This window comes from Salmo trutta, chromosome 23 (genome assembly GCF_901001165.1).
Source record: "Salmo trutta chromosome 23, fSalTru1.1, whole genome shotgun sequence".
NCBI lineage: Eukaryota > Metazoa > Chordata > Actinopteri > Salmoniformes > Salmonidae > Salmo > Salmo trutta.
The window spans coordinates 1,462,568-1,484,754 of record NC_042979.1 but is presented as its reverse complement, the minus strand read 5'-3'; the positions used below and the strand labels follow the sequence as shown (position 1 = coordinate 1,484,754).

At 41.2% G+C, this 22,187-nt stretch overlaps 1 protein-coding gene across 1 annotated transcript in view; it reads right to left on the bottom strand.

Annotated features, from left to right (window-relative positions):
* Positions 1–22,187, bottom strand: part of col27a1a (collagen, type XXVII, alpha 1a) — a 292,078-nt gene that overhangs the window by 139,248 nt on the left and 130,643 nt on the right. The window contains exons 14-22 of the mRNA XM_029708455.1: positions 18,381–18,425; positions 16,095–16,148; positions 15,698–15,742; positions 12,628–12,681; positions 12,345–12,398; positions 8,973–9,026; positions 8,818–8,871; positions 5,380–5,433; positions 4,968–5,012 (exon numbers count right to left, since the gene is read on the bottom strand). Coding sequence (XP_029564315.1) covers positions 4,968–5,012; positions 5,380–5,433; positions 8,818–8,871; positions 8,973–9,026; positions 12,345–12,398; positions 12,628–12,681; positions 15,698–15,742; positions 16,095–16,148; positions 18,381–18,425 — 459 coding nt within the window. The remainder of the gene's footprint in view (positions 1–4,967; positions 5,013–5,379; positions 5,434–8,817; positions 8,872–8,972; positions 9,027–12,344; positions 12,399–12,627; positions 12,682–15,697; positions 15,743–16,094; positions 16,149–18,380; positions 18,426–22,187) is intronic.

Below are 22,187 nucleotides of genomic sequence, written 5' to 3'. Positions count from 1 at the left end.
TTCCAAAGTTGTGGCAAAATGGCTTAAGGACAAAGTCAAGCTATTTTACTAGGATTAAATGTCAGGAATTGTGAAAAACTGACTTTAAATGTATTTGGCTAAGGTGTATGTAAACTTCCGACTTCAACTGTATATACCTTCTAGAGTTTAATTCGATAGATGGTAACTCTTAAAACAACCTCTTCCGTGTTACGCCAAATCCTAATGAGTTAATTGTTACATGATTAATTTAAAATTGGGTAACAATTAAACATAGTTAGTTGATTAAATAAATAACAGTCATCAGATTAATGAAAGTAAAGTCACAACACGTTCCTCTTGGGTTGACCACAGTCGCGCGAGAGAGAAAGTGAACCAAAGAGTAATGAGGAAAGCAGACAGATGGTTGAGTGAAGCTCATGAGCAAAGCACTGTGGCACCTGGCCAAAGACTACTCAGAGGCAGAGAACGAGACAAACACCACTTCCCCTGAGATTGAGAGAGAGACAGGATGGGAGATAGAGAGAGAAAGAGAGACTAAAGAGAGAGACAAAAGGGACCTAATAGACAAGAGAGAGAGAACAAAGATGGAAAGAAAGGGAAAGGAATAAGAGATACCATGCATTGACCATGCACTGTAAGAACAATGGTTGAGAGGGAAACATGGCAACATGTCATGTCTAAAATTAGACCACATTAAACCGTCAAATTCATTGTTTACTTGTGTTTCAGAAACAAGTACATTTTGTATCACAGGAACATGATGCAGTTACTTCTTATTAGTACTACTTATTTAAGCTGTTATACCAAGTCACTTCTCACTTTACTACTTCCACACATTTTATAAATCATACTGTATATTCTATTGTGTAAATTTCTCTAGTTTATTACTTTTTATATTGTACTTTATCTACTTGTTTTTTGTACTTCATATTTGGCATTTGATTCTTGATATTGAAATTCACTGTACCGTTTATACCTGTGCACATTAATAATAAAGACAATTTGAGTTTCTCTTAAAACAGGGCAATGGACATAGCAATTATCACCACTTTGTGGTCATTTTACATTTTAGTCATTTAGCACACGGGACCTGAACCTTCGGGTAGAGTCCCGCAAACTTGTCCCTCATTTCATTGGTCCTTTTCCCATCTCCAGAGTTCTGAGTTCCACTTCTGTCCATCTTGTGTTACCCCATACCCTCCATATTCACCCTACCTTCCATGTGTCTAAGATTAAGCCCGTGTCTCACTGTTCTTTGTCTTTGCCCATCCCCCCTCCCTGTGTCATTGATGGCCATCCGGCCTACACGGTAAATGTCTCCTTGGTGTTCGACCACGGGGCAGGGTTTTCCAGTACCTAGTTGACTGGGAGAGTTACGGCCAGGAAGAGAGGTGATGGGTTCCCGCTAGAGACATCCTGGAATCAGCCCTCATCACCGACTTCCACCGCCAACACCCCGGACAACCAGGTATGCGCCCAGGTAGGACACCAGCTATCACACCCTGATCTGTTTCACCTGTCCTCGTTATTGTCTCCACCCTCTCCAGGTGTCACTTGTTTCCCCCAGTGTATTTATCCCTGTGTTTCCTGTCTCTCTGTGCCAGTTTGTCTTGTATGTTCCAAGTCAACCAGCGTTTTTCTCTTTTTTCTAGTCCTCCCGGTTTTGACCCTTGCCTGTTCTGGACTCTGTACCTGCCTGCCTGACCATTCTGCCTACCTTGACCACGAGCCTTTCTGCTACCCTGTACCTCCTGAACTCTGATCTGGTTTTGACCTTTTGCCTGTCCACGACTATTCTCTTGCCTACTCCTTTTGGATTATTAAACATTGTAAGACTCCAACCATCTGCCTCCTGTGTCTGCATCTGGGTCTCGCCTTGTGCCATGATAACAGCGGGGACTGTGAAGCAAAACAAACATATGCACAGACACATGCATACACACACACACACGATAATATTCACACTATACATGTGTTATACATATGTAGTAGTGGAGTACGGGCCTGAGGGCACACAGTGGGTTGTGAATTCTGTAATAAATGAATTGTAATGTTTTTTAAATGGTATAACTGCCTTAATTTTTCAGACCCTAGGAAGAGTACCTGCTGCCTTGGCAGCAGCTAATGGGGATTCATACTCCCTAAATGTATATGTGTATCTCTCATTGCTCTATGCAGATCCTCTCAAGCTCTGTCAGGTTGGATGGGGAGTGTTGCTGCACAGCTATTTTTAGGTCTCTCAAGACATGTTCGATCGGATTCAAGTCCAGGATCTGACTGGGCCACTCAAGGACTTTCAGAGTCTTGTCCCGAAGCCACTCTTGCATTGGGGTCATTGTACCAGTATGAGGTCCTGAGCGCTCCGGAGCAGGTTTTCATCAAGGATCTCTTTGTACTTTACTCCGTTCATCTTTGCCTCGATCCTGACTAGTCTCCCAGTCCCTGCCGCTGAAAAACATGCTGCCACCACCATGTTTCACCGTAGGGTTGGTGCCAGGTTTCCTCCAAACGTGACACTTGGCATTCAGGCCAAAGAGTTCAATCTTGGTTTCATCAGACCAGATAAAATTGTTTCTCATGGTCTGAGAGTCTTTAGGTGCCTTTTGGCAAACTCCAAGAGGACTATCATGTGCCTTTTACTGAGGAGTGGCTTCCGTCTGGCCACTCCACAATAAAGGCCTGATTGGTAGAGTGCTGCAGAGGTGGTTGTCCTTCTGGAAGTTTCTCCCATCTCCACAGAGGAACTCTGTGAGAGTGACCATCGGGTTCTTGGTCACCTCCCTGATCAAGGCCCTTCTCCACCACAGTTTAGCTGGGTGGCCAGCTCAAGGAAGACTCTTGGTGGTTCTAAATATCTTCCATTCAAGAATCACGGAGGCCACTGTGTTCTTGGGGTCCTTCAATTTTGCATAATTGTTTTTGGTGCCCTTCCCCAGATCTGTGCCTCGACACAATCCTGTCTTGGAGCTCTATGGACAATTCTTTCAACCTCATGGTTTGGTTTTGTCTCTGACATGCTCTGTCAACTGTGGGACCTTATATAGACAGGTGTGTGCCTTTCCAAATCAATTGACTTTACCACAGGTGTTCTCCAATCAAGTTGTAGAAACATCTCAAGCATGATCAATGGAAACAGGATGCACCTGACCTCAATTTTGAGTATCATAGCAAAGGGTCTGAATAATTATGTCAATAAGGTATCTATTTTTTATTTGTGAAACATTTGAAAAAAATTCTTAAAAACCTGTTTTCGCTTTGTCATTATGGGGTATTGTGAGTAGATTGATGAGGAAAATGTTATATTTAATACAATTAGGAATAATGTTGTAACGTAACAAAATGTGACCAACCGGCTCAAATCGGTCTTATGTAGCAAAATTGAAATTGTGTTTTTTACATTGGATAAAAGTAGAGACTCAGCGCTACAAAAATGTGATATCATACACCACAGTTGACGAACAATGGGAAAGTAATGCTGCTTTGAAAATTGATAAACTTGTAAACTCACTTTTGAGAAAATAGCCTTTGAATATTTTGGTACTACTACTGGAGCGTCCTTCTTTGTCTACACCCATTCAGTATCTTTCACATCCTCTTAAGCTTTAGCCCCACCCATCTCTGGGTTGATCTGAGCGTTCTGTCCTAACAGCAGTCAAGCACCCAAGCTACCTTGCTAGCTACTTCCAGACACAAATAAGAGAACAGCTCACTGAACATTACTCGCCCTAGCAGAGCTGGTTAGGCTGTTATGTTATCCAGAGCGTTGGTGACTGCAACTACGCAGTCAGATTGTAAGTTCGTAAATTCAGAGCGTTTCGCTCTCGGAGCATTCAGAGTGCACACTGGACGATCTGGCCGATGAGTGCAGTCAAGCACCAAAGACAACTGGCTAACATTGGCTAGCTTGCTACCTACTTCCAGACACAAATGAGAAAACACCCCACTCTGACCATTTTACTTGCCCTAGCAGAGCTGGTTAGGCTGTTTTCATGTTGTTTTCTAGAGTGTTGGTGACTGTAACTGTGCTGCTGGCAACAATTTAATTCAGCTTTTTTGCAAGAGTGCTCAGAAATCAGAGTAGATGGCAAGACTGTATTTACGAACGCACCCGAAATGGTTACTTGCATAGTGGAGTCTTTTGTTAAGACATGTAGCTAGCTAGTTAAACAATGAACCATAATCCCATGATGTTACTACCCTGCATGAATCTGCAGGTAGCTAACCAACCGGGTTCAATGTTAGCTAGCTAACATTAGGCTATAGCTAGCCAAGCAAATGGCTCTGAGATACGAATAATAAGATCATACACGTAACGTTAGCTAGCCAGCTAACAGTACACTAACTTGAAATGAAACAACTTTCTGTCGAAATTAGAAATGTGTAATATCTGACAATGTAGCCCTTAGTTTGAAGATGTAATCCGGAGACAGGTGTTTTCTCCATCTCCTTAGCTATCATACTCGAATTCCACTGATTTCAAAACTCGGACCTCCAGAAAGTGGAGTTTTACTATATGATACATTTTTTTAAAAGCCGTGTTAGACAGGATTACCTAGACATACTGACCAGCTCAAATAGACAGATGGGTGCTATATGGCAGACCAATCCAAACTCATCTCTCGGCATGTCCAGCCAAATCATTATCTCAGCCAATTATGGCTAGTGGGAAGGTTGCTGACTTTTTCTGTGGCTAAACCAACTAGGCTCGTAATTTAACAATTTTCTTCATACTTACAGATGGCATACAATTTTGTTAAGGCACATGAAAGTTCAAATGTTCGAGAAGGCATTTCTGCCAAAAAAGATTTTTTATTTTTAAGTTAGCGTTCAAACGGCTCTCCTGTGAAGTAGTGACCCGCGACATATGCCTAGTTTCCTGAAATGGGTCACAAATGTGGAAAAAGTCAAGGAGTCTGAATACTTTCCGAAGGCACGTGCACATATCTTCACTTCCCCTTTCCCGTCTTCATCCAATCACCACTCACCTCCAGTCCTGTCAGACCCAGTGGTCCAAGTGGGCCCTCATCTCCCTAAAAACAGTGATAATGTCATTAGCATTTATCTTTTATTAAAATGAAAAAGTTACTGTGGCTGCATTCCAAATGGCACAATATTCTCTACATAGTGCACTACTTGTGACATACGACCTTGGTGAAAAGTGCATTATAAATAGGACACAACATGTTTATGGAGCTGGTTGTCCTCACGGTTGTTACAGGAGCAATGGTGCACAACTCCCTGCAGCGTTTTGTGACTACTGAACATGACCCAAGTCAATCAACTACAGGGTCAGTAAAACCACAGAGAGCAATAAAAACCAATGGGACAGCAGAACTCATGGACTGGGGTTGCCCACCCCTGACATAAAACAAGCTACTGTATCATATTATACTGTACCTCTAGCCCGGGCACCCCTCTAGGACCAGGCAATCCCCTCACTCCTGGCTTTCCCTGCAGGACATTACAAAACATTTTACCAAGGCAGAATGTGCAGTATCATAACCAAAAGCAGGCACTTTCTTCATGCTCATCACCTACTGCGTCTTGCCCCATGAAAGAATACTACAGTACTTACTCGAGAATTCTCTAGATTTCTGTTGTAACCTGTAGCATACTATACTCCACACTGTAGTATCCCTCGATCATGTGTAGTACTACTTAGTATTGAATTTTGTAGTATACTATAGAATAATATACTACACACTGTAGTATCCAATCGTGTAGTTCTTACTATACGCTGATCGTGTAGTTCTTACTATAGAACAGGGGTGTCAAACTAATTTCGCCCTGGGGGCCGCATTTGGTCTTCAACAAGGTCCATCGGGCATATTTCCTCGGCATAAACATTTGCATAATATAGTCCTCTATCCTGGGGTGGCAGGTAGCCTAGTGGTTAGAGTGTTGGACTTGTAACCGAAAGGTTGCAAGATTGAATCCCCGAGCTGAAAATAAAGGTACAAATCTGCCCCTGAACAAGGCAGTTATCCCACTGTTCCTAGGCCATCATTGTAAATAAGAACTTGTTCTTAACTGACTTGCCTAGTTAAATAAAGGTAAAATATCGAACATTTTTGGAATTTTCCATACTTCCTGACTGTCTAGCTTTACTTTTGGTGATTATTAGCGAGCTGGACACATTCAGTCAATTGTATAAATGTAGTTCCATTATAATTTCTAGAGAGTTTCAATTTGGTTTAAGTCATTTAAAAGTACATCTAAAAAATGTAATTCTGTAGTAAACTGTAGATAACTGTATTGCTCTACCAAGCATAAAGGCAGTAACTGCTAACTAGGTCGAAAATGAGTTAGACAGTTTTTATACATTAACTACATGCTTAATCACGTGGACAAGTATCCTACCTCTATTGTATTGTGTTTTGGAGAAAATCAGGGTCATGTTAGCAGTAACTGCATAAAGTTACTGTGAAACCAAAGTAAATAAAAGTCATTTTTCTCAGTTCCACACTATGAGCAGTTACTGCCTTTTTGCTTTGTAGGGCAGAGTAGTATACTGTAGAATACATTATAAACCAGGTAGTTTGGGTCATGGATGCTGATTGGCTGAAAGCTGTGGTATATCAGACAATAGACCATGGTTATGATGCAACATTACTTGTTTACTCTAATTATGTTGGTAGTCCGTTTATAATAGCAATAAGGAACCTCTGGGGTTTGTGGTATATGGCCTATATAGCATACCACAGCTAAGGACTGTGTCCAGGCACTCAGCTTTGCGTTGTGTATAAGATCAGCACTTAACCGTGGTATATTGGCCATATACCACACCTCCTCTGGCCTTATTGTTTAACTGTAGTATCCCTCGATCATGTGTAGTACTTACTATACCATTTCATAATATACAATACTACAGTATTATCCACAAAAACTCTGTAGTGTTTAAATACTACTACAATTTTTAACTATTGTACTACTACAGTATTGAATTTGCATATACCCCACCCATTCCAAACCCTCATATTCTAATTTGTGCCACCCATGAGTGAGAAACCTACATGCCAAGTATAGACAGGGTTGGTGAGTAACATCTGTTACATGTAAGGGATTACAAAAATTGGCATCTGTTACCAGCAAAAACAATTGTAATCAGATTACAGATACTTTTGAAAAACTAGAGGATTACTTTTAAATTCAGAAAAGATGTTTGATTCTCTGCTCTCAATGACATTCAAATCAGCATTGAAAGAAGGCGCAAATTTAAGTTTGTTCCACCTCAGCGAGACTGACCACAAGTCAGAGACCACTATGATGACGTTTTGTTACTACTTACTACTTTATGACTACGTTTTGTGACTACTTTTGGGGCGGCAGATAGCCTAGTGATTAGAATGTTTGGCAAGTAACCGTAAGGTTGCTGGATCGAAACCCGAGCTGACAAGGCTGCATCTGTCTTTCTGCCCTTGAACAAGGCAGTTAACCCACTGTTCCCTGGAAGGCTGTCATTGTAAATAAGAATTTGTTCTTAACTGACTTGCCTAGTTAAATAAAGGTTAAGATAAAAATTACACACCAAATGTGTTTCATGGATCGTGGGAAAAGAGCAGGAATAGGCTTTTGTAGCTATGTCTTCCAATGGTGCGATTGCTGTCGGCATCCAAAGAGTATCAAACATCTACGGCGATAAGGATATGACTTATTATTGATATCTACATAGCGCATTGATGTGAATCACAATGTTGCTCTCTCATTTAGCTATTTGCGCCTTACGGATTGCGGCTGATGTGGATGGCTGTTCACAAATCTAAATGTGTATTTGAACCCAATAAGGGTTGAATTCAAGAAGTTTAAGCTGCCTATCAATCATTGTTTTTGAAACCAGTGGACAGCCAGTGAAAAATGCGCACTTGCAACATCTGCATAGTGCAGATCCCAGCCTGTGGAATAAAAGTGGGGCTTTTATTGCTCAATCTAATTCATGCTGATAAAAAAAATATATCCATAGGCCTAATGGACATATGCTCAAACTTGCAGACTTTTGATCAACTTAAAGGAGAAATCTGTAGTTGCTACATCCATTTTTGGACTTATAAATTACATATATTAATGTAAAGATATAATTTAATCATATTATTATATGTAGTAGAAAGCGATGGGTTAGAAGAAGCATACATAAACAACCCATAAAGTAAAACTTAACATCCATAAATGTCCAGCTATGTAAACTTTAACAATGATTTAATCTGCAATAGACGTCGTTCAATTGGTAACATAAATTGTTGTCTTCTTCTAATGCCTCTTAATGGGAAAGTAATCTAAAAGTAACTGAATGTAATCAGATTGTTACTGAGTTTGGGTAATCCAAAAGTTACATTACTGATTACAATTTTGGACAGGTAACTACTAACTGTAACAAATTACATTTAGAAAGGAACCTACACTACCTTGAGTATAGAACATAGTTTTTGTTCCATATAGGTTACAGAAAAGAGCAGAAGCACTGAACAAGCTGTTCAGACTGCAGTCCTACCTACAAACAGGTTATGGAAAGTTTGCTCTTTTAGTATTTGTAGAAGCCCCCACTTCTATGTCAAAGATAATAAAACAAAAACACAATAGTAAATATTACAGTTATGCCTGAAATACTTTGGTTTTTTAACTATGGTAATAGTGCAGTATTTATACTTAATAAACGGTATGCAATGCCTGCAAAAACAATACTAGGCTTCAGTAAAGTCTGCAAAAACACAAAAGTAAATATTATAGTATATAAATACAGTAATACTACAGTATTTATACCATCGTATGCGTTAGTATTTTTTCATGCGGGTCATACTAACATTCAACAGATCCCAAAAATAACAAAAGTTATTTACTCACATTTGGGCCTTCTAAGCCATTCTCTCCAGGAGGCCCGATGTCTCCAGGGAAACCCTGTGTTTTAGAGAGAAAAGGGAATATATTTATGCTGTTCTTGTTGTTGTGTGTACTTGCGTGTGTACATGCATGTGTGCATGTGTACTGTAAGTGGCTACCTCTGCTCCTGGAAGCCCAGGTACACCATCAGGCCCTCTCTCTCCTGGCCTGCCCTGGGAGTAGGAGGGAAATGCAAGGAAAATGAAAGCTGCAAGCACTGGGCCCACCATCAGCACAAATTGGACATATTGCCCTAGGATGCGCTACTTCTGTACTCCTTACCATGCTTGCCAAATATCACAACTAAAAATGTAACAGATCATACAATATTTAGACAATTATTTATGATATAGACTACTTTAAATGTCTTCTTCTCCAGAACCGCTCGACTGATCAGTGCCAAATTTGGTACATGGCGTCTACGGATGCACATATTCAAACAATATTTTCCAAGACTCTTGCTCAAACAATATGCCCGAAATGATTGTTCCTGTCCAACAGCCCCCCCCATACGGCTAAACATACGGCTAAACCATACTTTACAGATTAGCTAGACTCATAGCCCTTAGCATGTGTGCCAAATATCATCATTCGAAGTCAAACAGATCAAGGGATATAAACATATAGAGATAGCAACATGTGCTTGTTATAGCACCACTATGTGGCCAATTTGCATGGCATTACATGTGAGGGTGTGGCCAATTGCCTTTTACCATCATACAAGGTTCCACCCTCCTAGGCCTCACCATCTCATAGGAATTTGCCTTTTAATGTTGCCTTATGGAAGAAAATGAATAATTATAATAATTAAACCTGCAAGCAGTGTTGCCAGGGTTCAAGCTAGGTACTGTTATTCATTGTTGGTAAATGTTGAAGTGATTTGAGTAGTTGTTATAAGATGGCAAAAGTGTTAGGAGTACCTGAAGAGGTGCATCAGGCATATTGGTAGTGTTTGACAATTAAATGTTTCACACTCAGAAAGTATTCAGACCCCTTAACTTTTTCCCAAATTTTGTCACATTACAGCCTTATTTCAATGGATAAAAAAATAATAATCTCAATCTACACACAATACCCCAGAATGACAATGCAAAAACAGGTTTCTAGAATTTTTTGCAAATTCATTACAAATAAAAAACGTAAATATCACATTTACATGAGCATTCAGAACCCTTTACTCAGTACTTTGTTGAAGCACCTTTGACAGCAATTACAGCCTCGAGCCTTCATGGTATGATGCTACAAACTTGGCACACCTTTATTTGGGGAGTTTCAACCATTCTTCTCTGCAGATCCTCTCGAGTTCTGTCAGGTTGGATGGGGAGCGTCGCTGCACAGTTATTTCCAGGTCTCTCCAGAGATGTTTGAAAGGGTTCAAGTCTGGGCTCTGGCTGGGCCACTCAAAGACATTCAGTAACTTGTCCCTAAGGCAAGCATGTGTTGTCTTGGCTGTGTGATTAGGGTCATTGTCCTGTAGGAAGGTGAACCTTCGCTCAGGACCCCAGTCTGAGATCCTGAGCGCTCTGGAGCAGGTTTTCATCAAGGATCTCTATACTTTGCTCCGTTCACCTTTCCCTTGTTCCTGACTGATCTCCCACTCCCTGCCGCTGAAAAACACCCCCACCACATGATGCTGCGACCACCATGCTTCACCGTAGGGATGTTATTGGCCAGGTGATGAGCGGTGCCTGGTTTGCTCCAGATGTGACGCTTGGCATTCAGGCCAAAAAGTTCAATCTTGGTTTCATCAGATCATAGAATCTTGTTCTCATGGTCTGAGAGTCCTTTATGTGCCTTTTGACAAACTCCAAGCAGGCTGTCATGCGCCTTTTACTAAGGAGTGGCTTCCGTCTGGCCACTCTACCAAAAATGCCTGATTGGTGGAGTGCTGCAGAGATGGTTGTCCTTCTACAAGGTTAACCCATCTCCACAGAGGAACTCTGAAGCTTTGTCAGAGTGACCATTGGGTTCTTGGTCACCTCCCTGACAAAGGCCCTTCTCCCCCGATTTCTCAGTTTAGCCGGGCGGCCAGCTCTAGTCAGTCTTGGTGGTTCCAAACTTCTTCCATTTAAGAATGATGGAGGCCACTGCGTTCTTGAGGATCTTCAATGCGGCAGAAAGTTTTTGGTACCCTTCCCCAGATCTGTGCCTCGATACAATCCTGTCTCGGAGCGCTAAATGGAAAGGGGGATACCTAGTCAGTTGTACAACTGAATACGTTTAACTGAAATGTGTCTTCCGCAACCCAACCCCTCTGCGGACAATTCCTTCGACCTCATGGCTTTTTCTTTGCTCTGACATGCACTGTCAACTGTGGGACCTTATATAGACAGGTGTGTGCCTTTACAAATCATGTCCAATAAATTGAATTTACCACAAGTGGACTCCAATCAAGTTGTAGAAACAGCTCAAGGATGATCAATGGAAACAGGATACACCTGAGCTGAATTTCGAGTCTCATAGCAATGGGTCTGAATCCTTATGTAAATAAGGTATCTGTTTTTTATTTTTAATACATTTGCAAAAAAAAAAATATTGCTTTTAACATTTTTGCTTTGTCATTATGGAGTATTGTGTGCAGATTGATGAGGATTATTTTTTTTTAATCCATTTTAGAATAAGGCTGTAACGTAACAAAATGTGGAAAAAGTGAAGGGGTCTGAATACTTTCCGAATGCACTGTACATACATATTTATGTATGTGAAATGTTTAATCGTGAAACACTATCAATACCCCTGATGCACATCTTCAGGTACTACTCAGAAACACTACTCATTACCCTGATGAAGACAGCTTGCTTGTCGAAACGTTGGACATTACATTTTTGTGTCTGAGCTCTTAGAGTGTGCGACTCTCCTTTATTTTCAAGTTTTCCACTCCGCTAGCCAACACCTCACCTAAATAGGTGTGCGTTTCTTTTTCCCTCTAGACTACTCATAAACACACACACACACACAGTGGCCCCATAGCGCCACCATCAGGACAAATTGAACACGTCACTCTAGGATGAGCTGCTTCTGTACTCCTTACCACACTTGCCAAATATATGAACGCAACATCAAACAGATCATACAATATGCCTTTAGAGGAATTTTGGACCAATAACTAAAAGCCACATAATTCACATTTACTGTTGCTGCATGATTATTTTCCTGTCACATGTGGTCCCACGTTGCTCAGTTGGTAGAGCATGGTTGTGGGTTGGACTCCCACGGGGGACCAGTACAAGAAAGCATGAAAATGTAAGTCGATCTGGATAAGTGTGTCTACTAAAATGTAATATGAAACTGGCTTAAATTAAGATATGGCATCTATATTTTGTTCATTAGTCCACTGTTAATAACATCTTCAAAGAATTGTGCATATCACCAGTCAAGTTTTCAAGCTCGAGCACTTTCAGTACAGAGCAAAAACGGTGATGATGATGATGTATTTTGCATGGCCAAACTAAAATCCTTATCCCAATGCAATTCATAGCGGGAGAACTCACCTGAAGACCTGGTTTTCCTCTGGTACCTGGCAACCCTGGAGTACCCTGAACACCCTGTTAGATACACAGACCCCAATGATCTTAATAAACTCAGCAGCAACAGAACAACTCTGAAAGCATTATATCCAATGAAATTGATGGGAACTTCACCAGCCGTTAGACATGCATGACTTTGGTTAACATCTCCAAGGCCAAGGCTCTGTGTGAGTGTGTACATTTACTTGGGCAGTTGGAGGTCAGCAGAGAGGAAATTAAAGGGTTAACCTGGGGGGTTGGGTTCTACCTTGTCTCCTTGGAACCCGATCTTTCCCTGCTCTCCATGAAGCCCAATTTCACCCTAATGTGGTTGGAGGAAGTGAAAGAATGGAGGGGGAAAGAGAGAACACCATTAGCAAAGGTGAAATTTTACCACAAGACAATACTCATTACAACTTTGCAATGATTAGCATTCATTCACTATACCCGATCACTAGGGTTGGGTAGGTTACTTTCTAAATGTAATCTGTTAGTTAGTAGTTACCTGTCCAAAATTGTAATCAGTAATGTAACTTTTGGATAAACTACACTCAGTAACAAATTTTGATTACATTCAGTTACTTTTCCCCTTAATAATCATTAGAAGACAATAATGTATGTTACCAATTGAACAACACCTATTGCAGGATAAATAAATGTTCAAGTTTACATAGCTGGCCATATATGGATGTTACATTTTACTTTATGGGTTAGTTAGGTAAGCTTCTTCTAACATCGCTTTCTACTACATATAATCATTTTATTATATATTTACATTAAAAACCAAAGTCTATCAGAATTCCAGTCATTTCAATAAATGTTATGCCCCCCCCACCCCCCCCAGCGGTCTAAGGCACTGCATTGCAGTGCTAGAGGCGTCGCTACAGACCCTGGTTTGTTCCCAGACTTTGTCACAACCGGCTGTGATTGGGAGTCCCATTGGGCGGCGCACAATTGGCCCAGCGTTGTCCGGGTTAGGGGAGGATTTGGCCGGGGGGATAGGCCATCATTGTAAATAAGAATTTGCTATTAACTGACTTGCCTACTTAAATAAAGGTAAACAAATGCATCTTCAAGAATAGGACTTGTTTTAACGATGTTATAAAGCTATACAGTGTTTGTTTACATATACAATGTTTACAAACATTGGAAAAAAACAAGCTTATATTTTGGGTTCTCATGGAGTGTGACAGTTGAACTTAGCTCATGAGGCATTTATAAGTTATATACTTAAAGAGTCAATGGATATACAGTACCAGTCAAAAGTTTGGACACACCTACTCAAAGGTTTTTCTTTATTTTTACAATTTTCTACATTGTAGAATAATAGCGAAGACATCAAAACTATGAAACCACACATATGGAATCATGTAGTAACCAAAAACGTGTTAACTTCTCTAGGGTAGGGGGCAGTATTTTGACGTCCGGATGAAAGGCGTGCCCAAATTAAACTGCCTGCTACTCAGGCTCAGAAGGTAGGATATGCATATTATTAGGAGATTTGATAGAAAACACTGACGTTTCTAAAACTGTTTGAATGATGTCTGTAAGTATAACAGAACTCATATGGCAGGCAAAAACCTGAGAAAAATCCAACCAGGAAGTGTGGAAATCTGAGGTTGTAGTTTTTCAAGTGATTCCCTATCCAATATACAGTGACTTATGGTTCATTTTGCACTTCCTAAGGCTTCCACTAGATGTCAACAGTCTTTAGAACGTTGTTTCATGCTTCTACTGTAAATATGGAGCGAACAAGAGGGCCTGGAAGTTGATGAGTGAGAAAATGACATGAGCTCAGAGGCGCATGCTCACATGAGAGTTAGCTGTGTTCCTTTTCTTTTCTGAAGACATTGGAATTGTCCGGTTGGAATATTACTGAAGATTTATGTTAAAAACGTCCTAAAGATTGATGCTATACATCGTTTGACATTTCTACGAATGTAAATATAACTTTTTTTTACTTTTCGTCGTGACATTTGCGCGCGCTTCCTGCATTTGGAGTAGTGGACTGAACGCGCGAACAAAAGGAGGTATTTGGACATAAATGATGGACTTTATTGAACAAAACAAACATTTGTGGACCTGGGATTACTGGGAGTGCATTCCGATGAAGATCATCAAAGGTAAGTGAATATTTATAATATTATTTCTGAGTTTTGTTGTCACCACAAAATGGCGGGTTTGGTTTCGTGTCTGAACGCTGTACTCAGATTATTGCAAAATTTGCTTTCGCCGTAAAGCTTTTTTGAAATCTGACACAGCGGTTGCATTAAGGAGAAGTGTATCTATAATTCTTTAAATAACTGTTGAATATTTTATCAATGTTTATGATGAGTATTTCTGTAAATTGATGTGCTCATTCACCGGAAGTTTTGGGAGGCAAAACATTTCTGAACATTACACGCCAATGTAAAATGGGGGTTTTGGATATAAATATGAACTTTATCGAGCAAAACATACATGTATTGTGTAACATGAAGTCCTATGAGTGCCATCTGATGAAGATCATCAAAGGTTAGTGATTAATTTTAGCTGTATTTCTGGTTTTTGTGACGCCTCTCCTTGCTTGGAAAATGGCTGTGTGGTTTTTCTTGTTTAGGTGCTGTCCTAACATAATCTAATGTTATGCTTTCGCCGTAAAGCCTTTTTGAAATCAGACAATGTGGTTTGATTAACGAGAAGTCTATCTTTAAAATGGGATATAATAGTTGTATGTTTGAGAAATTTGAATTATGAGATGTTTGTTGTTTTGAATTTGCCACCCTGCTATTTCACTGGCTGTTGAATAGTGCGTCCCGCAGGTGGGACGCTAGCTTCCACCTGTCCCAGAGAGGTTAAACAAATCAAAATATATTTTATATTTGAGATTCTTCAAAGTAGCTACCCTTTGCCTTGATGACAGCTTTGCACACACTTGGCATTCTCTCAACCAGCTTCACCTGGAATGCTTTTCCAACAGTCTTGAAGGAGTATCCATAGATGCTGAGCACTTGTTGGCTGCTTTTTCTTCACTCTGCATTCCAACTCATTCCAAACCATCTCAATTGGGTTGTGGTCGGGTGATTCCGGAGGCAAGGTCATCTGATGCAGCACTCCATCACTCTGCTTCTTGGTCAAATAGCCCTTACACAGCCTGGAGGTGTGTTGGGTCAACAAATGATAGTCCCACTAAGCGCAAACCAGATGAGATGGCGTATTGCTGCAGAATGTTGTGTGATTTCATAGTTTTATTTCATAGTTGTGATGTCTTCACTATTATTCTACAATGTGGAGGGGGGAGTACATTATCCATCACATGCTGCTCAATCACAGGCCAATAACGGGAATATTCAGATCACCTTATCACCTTTCAGTCCTGGTTCTCCTGGGTTACCGGGCACCCCCTGCAAGAAACACACACATATAGAGATTAGGACCAATCAAACTGTCCCCTTTCCTGTCTGGCCTGTCCCACCCCAATGAATCAGTAACTTAGTATTATTCACTATATTATTGTGGAGCTGCACTGGTCAACAACTGCACTGACAGCTATAAACTGTTAAAGTTCCACGGAGACATCTAATTAATTGTCAGTATTATTCCATATAGTATAGATAGGACAACAGTAACTCACTACTTTAACATGAGTGAAAACTCATATTTTCCCAGATGTACAGTATACTACTACACTAGTGGGGTTATAAAGGAGTAAGGTAGGTGCAAAGGTCCTCTCTCTCTCTGTGTGTGTGTGATCACCTTCAGTCCATTGGGTCCTGGAAGGCCCATCTTCCCATTAGGTCCCATGTCACCCTGAGGCCAGAAGGCGAGAGACACAAAGCCATATTAATGTCCTGATAATCTGGTCTGTAAAAAGCCAATTTAACCAATTGCTTAATCAGTGTTATTATGCGAGTTAAGGGGACTTCAGAAGGACAAGATTTTGAGCTAATGTGTTAAAGTGTGTTGACTCAACAAACTCTGCTTGAAGGGAGCTGAATTTGAAAAAGCTTGTTGAGTAAAATTACAAATTCATGTTTGCCTTTGGAAGGCAACACTGAATGTTTGTTCAGCTACAGTTCATGTCCAAATGTTGAGAAAAGTCACAATCCCATTGTAGCTGGTTGCCTTACAATTGTTCATTTAATCAACAAACTACTCGAATTGAGCTGAATTTCAACAAGCTTGTTGAGTAAAATTACAAATGTACATTACCCTGTCAGTTATTCTCAATGTAGGTTAGAGATAATAAAAATGTCAAATTGTTGGATATCCTCACTCTGACTGGATTCCAATAGGAATTACACATTACTTTGCAAGCCAGCATAATGCGACTATTAGACCACTGCTTTAGGGTGTACAGTAACTAGGCCCTCAAAGGCCTTATGATATATATCGTCATAAATATATTACATTTTACACTGGGAAATATGCAAATAATGTTGAATAAATTCTCAAGATGAATTGAATGTTCACTCAACCTAAAATTCAAAAGTTGAGTGAACATACAACTCAACTTGAGAATGTATGTTAGTTCAGCTACATGCTATAAAACTCACAACCCTATCGCAGCTGGTTGCCTTACAATTGTACGTTGAATCACCCCCCCAAAAATGTACAATGTAGGTGACCTGGAACGTACCCCTTGAGGAAGGAAATCAGGAAGTGTTTCACAATTCAAAACACTGTCAAGTTTTACTCTTATGAGATTGAATATCTTCCAGCTAGTTCCTCCTTTCCTAGGTATAAGCACCAAAGACACAGATTGGGTGTATGGGGTTGGAGATTAATTTAATGACATTTTCATGCCTTTGAGAGCATGACGTTAGCTGGATCTGTGTGTGTGTGTGTGTGTGTGGCTGTGTGTGTGGCTGCGTGTGAATGCATGCTTTTTGAGTTTCATTCAGTTTGGAGGTCCCTCTAAGTTCTAGGATTCAGAACTGGGTGTCCCAAAAGAGAGTATTACTTTCCTTCTCTCCAGTGTGTGTTCAAATTTGAGACATGATCCAAGTCTTTGATGGTCATTATAAAGGAAACAAAGGAGTCTTATTAGAAAGAATCCTGTGCTAGATTGAAGGCCTGCAGATAATGTTGACCTATGAGCATGCAAACAGGAGCAAATGGGCCACAGCAACTGTCACAGGCTGGATCCCAAATGGTGCAATGGTGGGGTGGGGTGTCGGATCGAAAATGGCAGTTGTATATTTACAAGCAAACAGAAATGTGGCTTGGTGGCAGAGGAAAGGGCTGCTGTGTTTACCACCAGGATCAGGTGGATGCCTGGTCAGACTGAGACTAAGGGCACAGCTATAATTAGAGGCCCTCAGTATTTCCAATTATAGGCCTGGTGGTGGCTGAGGATAGAGTAGGGGGAGCTGCGAGGAACAAAGCGGGCGGGAGAAAACTAGGGAAACATTATAGTCAGATACAATTTCGCCCGTGACAGAGGAACTGGCTCTTTACAAAGCCAAATTTGAAAGGAATTCGAGGACACAGCGTGTGCACCCCAATAATCTCTCATTCCTCCTTTAGTGTGCACTTGTTCACTACTTCTCAACAATTGAAAAGCATTGGAATGGTGCTGAGGGAGTTTCCATATACCAGTAATTTCCTTTCAAATCCATGAAGGGAAGTGAACAAATGCACACTTGGGGAGAAAAGAGAGACAATTGGGATGCACCCAGCAGCTCCCTTGTTAGTCTCTGGGGGATTGGTGTAGATTGAGGGCTGTGTGCTGTTTGGAGTGTCATTAAAAGATCCCAGGCAGGATAAAGGAAGGGAAGGCCATTCTGTCACAGGGCTTCTGAGATGCCTTTGGGTCATGTCGTGTGGCTAACACAAAGCCACCCCACGGGACACAGATGTCAATTCAAAGTGGAAACAACGTTGATTCAACCAGAGTGTGCCCAGTGGTAAAATATGGGCCAGGCAGTATATGGTCTTCAAAGCCAGTGTTGGGTGGAAATGGATGTTGACACCCGTGCACACAAACCAATAAAACAAACATAAAAATGGTACACAGAAGCACAGACAGTTTATACTTACAATAAGTCCAAGAACTCCATTAGGACCATGGGCTCCAAGCAAACCCTTGGAAAGGAAAGAGGAAGAGAGGAAGTGTGATTGTGAGAGAGAGCGCTAGAGAGAGAGAACAGGTTTCTGGGGTTATATGCTGGATCCATCTGTAAATAGCCCACCCGATCTACCTACCTCATCCCCATTTAAATTTTTATTTACTTTTCTGCTCTTTTGCACACCAGTATCTCTACTTGCACATCATCATCAGCTCATGTATCACTCCAGGGTTAATCTGCTAAATTGTAATTACTTCACTACTATGGCCTATTTATTGCCTACCTCATGCTTTTTGCTGTATATAGACTTTCTTTTTTTCTATTGTGTTATTGACTGTACGCTTGTTTATTCCATGTGTAACTCTGTGTTGTTGTTTGTGTCGCACTGCTTTGCTTTATCTTGACCAGGTCGCAGTTGTAAATGAGAACTTGTTCTCAACTAGCTTACCTGGTTAAATAAAGGTGAAATAAAATGTGTAAAAATGCTTTTTTTTAAACAAACACGCTCAGAAGAGTGTTTAGTGAAGACTAAGGAAGGGGGTGGTGGGGGACATTTGTGTGTGTGCGAGAGCATGCTCGTGCATATGTGAGAGAAGGTGAATTGGGAGCTAGGCTCGCTGTCCGTCCTGCTGCAGTTTATGTAATCTCCAGGTTCCATCTTCCCTGGCAATGCGAGAAGAGAATAGTTGCAGCGGGACACAGAGAGAGGTTTGTTGACCCTCTGCCTCTCCCCCTCTGCTACGTGCCATGCCCATTTCCTCCTGCCTTGCAGCCCATGATGAAAGGATCACTTTATTCTCCTCTTCTCTTTCTGAAGAGAGGAGAGATGGAGGCTAGCCTCGCAGGAAGTCAAGAAAATCAAACTAGCTAAATTCCTTTTTCCAGAGGAAAAGTGAAAATAAAGTCAAGTGAAAAGATAGAGGGACATGATCTGTGGAGATCTGCGCACCAGCCAAATTATTTCAGCCTTCATCAGCCAATCTGAGGTTGTTGTTGCATTCACCTTCCAATAGCAATAGCCTGACAGTTATTGTCACCCTTGATAAAGATGAGCAAAAAAGACTGTATGAAATAAATAATGCAAATACTGAGCTATACTGAACAAAAGTATAAACGCAACATGCAACAATTTAAAATATTTTACTGCGTTACAGTTCATATAAGGAAATCTGTCAGTTGAAATTAATTAGGCCCTAATCTATGGATTTCATATGAGTGGGTATAGAGATACGTTGTGTGACCACCATGTGCCTCAAGCAGCGCAACATCTCCTATTAGAGTTGATCAGGCTGTGGCCTGTGGAATGTTGTCCCACTACTCTTCAATAGCTGTGTGAAGTTGCTGGATATTGTTGGGAATTGGAACATGCTGTCGTGCACGTCGATCCAGAGCATCACAAATATGATCAATGGGTGACATGTATGGTGAGTATGGGGGTGTGCATCATCATGCTGAAACATGAGGTGATGGTGGCAGATGAATGGCATGAAAGATGGGCCATAGGATCTCGTCAAGGTATCTCTGTGCATTCAAATTGCCATCGATAACACACAATTGTGTTTGTTGTCCGTAGCTCATGTGAGGCCGGTTGGACGTACTGCCAAATTCTCTAAAACAACATTGGAGGCGGATTATGGAAGATAAATTAACATTACATTCTCTAGCAACAGCTCTGGTGAACATTCCTGCAGTAAGAATGCCAAAACGCACACTCCCTCAAAACTTGAGACGTCTGTGACATTTTGTTGTGTGACAAAACATCTAATTTTAGAGTGGCCTTTTATTGTCCCCAGCACAAGGTGCACCTGTGTAATTGTCATACTGTTTAATCAGCTTCTTTATATGCCACACCTGTCAGGTGGATGGATTATCTTGGGATGTAAACACATTTGTGCACAAATGTAAAAATAATTTGGGATCTTTTATTTCAGCTCATGAAACATGGGACCAACACTTTACATGCGTTTATACTTAAGTTCATTGTATATTGTATGCATTTTTTGGGGGGGGAGGATATGATTTTATACTAATACAAATTGCTCATTGAAAGATATTTTGTTTAACAAGTAATACACTTTTTTTAAAGATATGGTTAAAAATTATTGGCACCTCTAAAGATTCTTATAAAAACCCAGGGCCAACCGCACCAGCATATGGTCTCACAAGGGGTCTGAGGATCTCAACTCGGTACCTAATGGCAGTCAGGCTACCTCTGGCGAGCACATGGAGGGCTGTGCGGCCCCCCAAAGAAATGCCACCCCACACCATGACTGACCCACCGCCAAACCGGTCATGCTGGAGGATGTTGCAGGCAGCAGAACGTTCTCCACGGCGTCTCCAGACTCTGTCACGTCTGTCACGGGCTTAGTGTGAACCTCCTTTCATCTGTGAAGAGCACAGGGCGCCAGTGGCGAATTTGCCAATCTTGGTGTTCTCTGGCAAATGCCAAACGTCCTGCACGGTGTTGGGCTGTAAGCACAACCCCCACCTGTGGATGTCGGGCCCTCATACCACCCTCATGGAGTCTGTTTCTGACCATTTGAGCAGACATGCACATTTGTGGCCTGCTGGAGGTCATTTTGCAGGGCTCTGGCAGTGTTCCTCCTGCTCCTCCTTGTACAAAGGCGGAGGTAGCAGTCCTGCTGCTGGGTTGTTGCCCTCCTACGGCCTCCTCCACATCTCCTGATGTACTGGCCTGTCTCCTGGTAGTGCCTCCATGCTCTGGACACTACGCTGACAGACACAGCAAACCTTCTTGCCACAGCTCGCATTGATGTGGCATCCTGGATGAGCTGCACTACCTGAGCCACTTGTGTGGATTGTAGAATCCGTCTCATGCTACCACTAGAGTGAAAGCACCGCCAGCATTCAAAAGTGACCAAAACATCAGCCAGGAAGCATAGGAACTGAGAAGTGGTCTGTGGTCACCACCTGCAGAACCACTCCTTTATTGGGGGTGTCTTGCTAATTGCCTATAATTTCCACCTGTTGTCTATTCCATTTGCACAACAGCATGTGAAATGTATTGTCAATCAGTGTTGCTTCCTAAGTGGACAGTTTGATTTCACAGAAGTGTGATTGACTTGGAGTTACATTGTGTTGTTTAAGTGTTCCCTTTATTTTTTTGAGCAGTGTATATCTAAATCAGGCACCAAAAAAATAATCATTCTGCAGTCTTCGACTGTAGCGTTTTTTTTTTTGTTTTTTTTTACATTTGAGGATTAGGATTGGGTGAGGGCCTCAGATGTTCACATATAGTTGGGCGGTTGCGGATGGGTTATTAGCAATTGCAGGCGGGTGCGGAGAACAAACAGCTGACCCGTATACGGGTCATTAAAAATATTAACGTGAGAACTGCTGATTGGCCAGCTCATGCTCCTCTAGACTGTGGATTGGCCAGCTCATCCTCCTCAGGATCATTACGTCATATCTATGAAGAAATAGCAAGTATTTTTTAAACCTTCAGTTTGATATTTTGAGTTACATAAAAAAAATGGTCTTCCAATTTATGCCTTGGCCACAAATACGAGTCTAAAACCATTTTGGGTATGAGTTAACAGAATATTACATTTTAAAAGTGAGATTTTCACTGGGCAGTTACTTTAAATTAACAGTATTGTGGATAGGGCTGTTGCGGTGAGTACTAATATCACACCGGCAGTCATGAGTCATGACCGCAGTAAAATTCCAGGTGACTGTCGAGTCACGGTAATATCCTCCTATTATTTTTTATTTGTCATACGCTCTTATCCAGAGCAACTAGGGTTAAGCACATTGC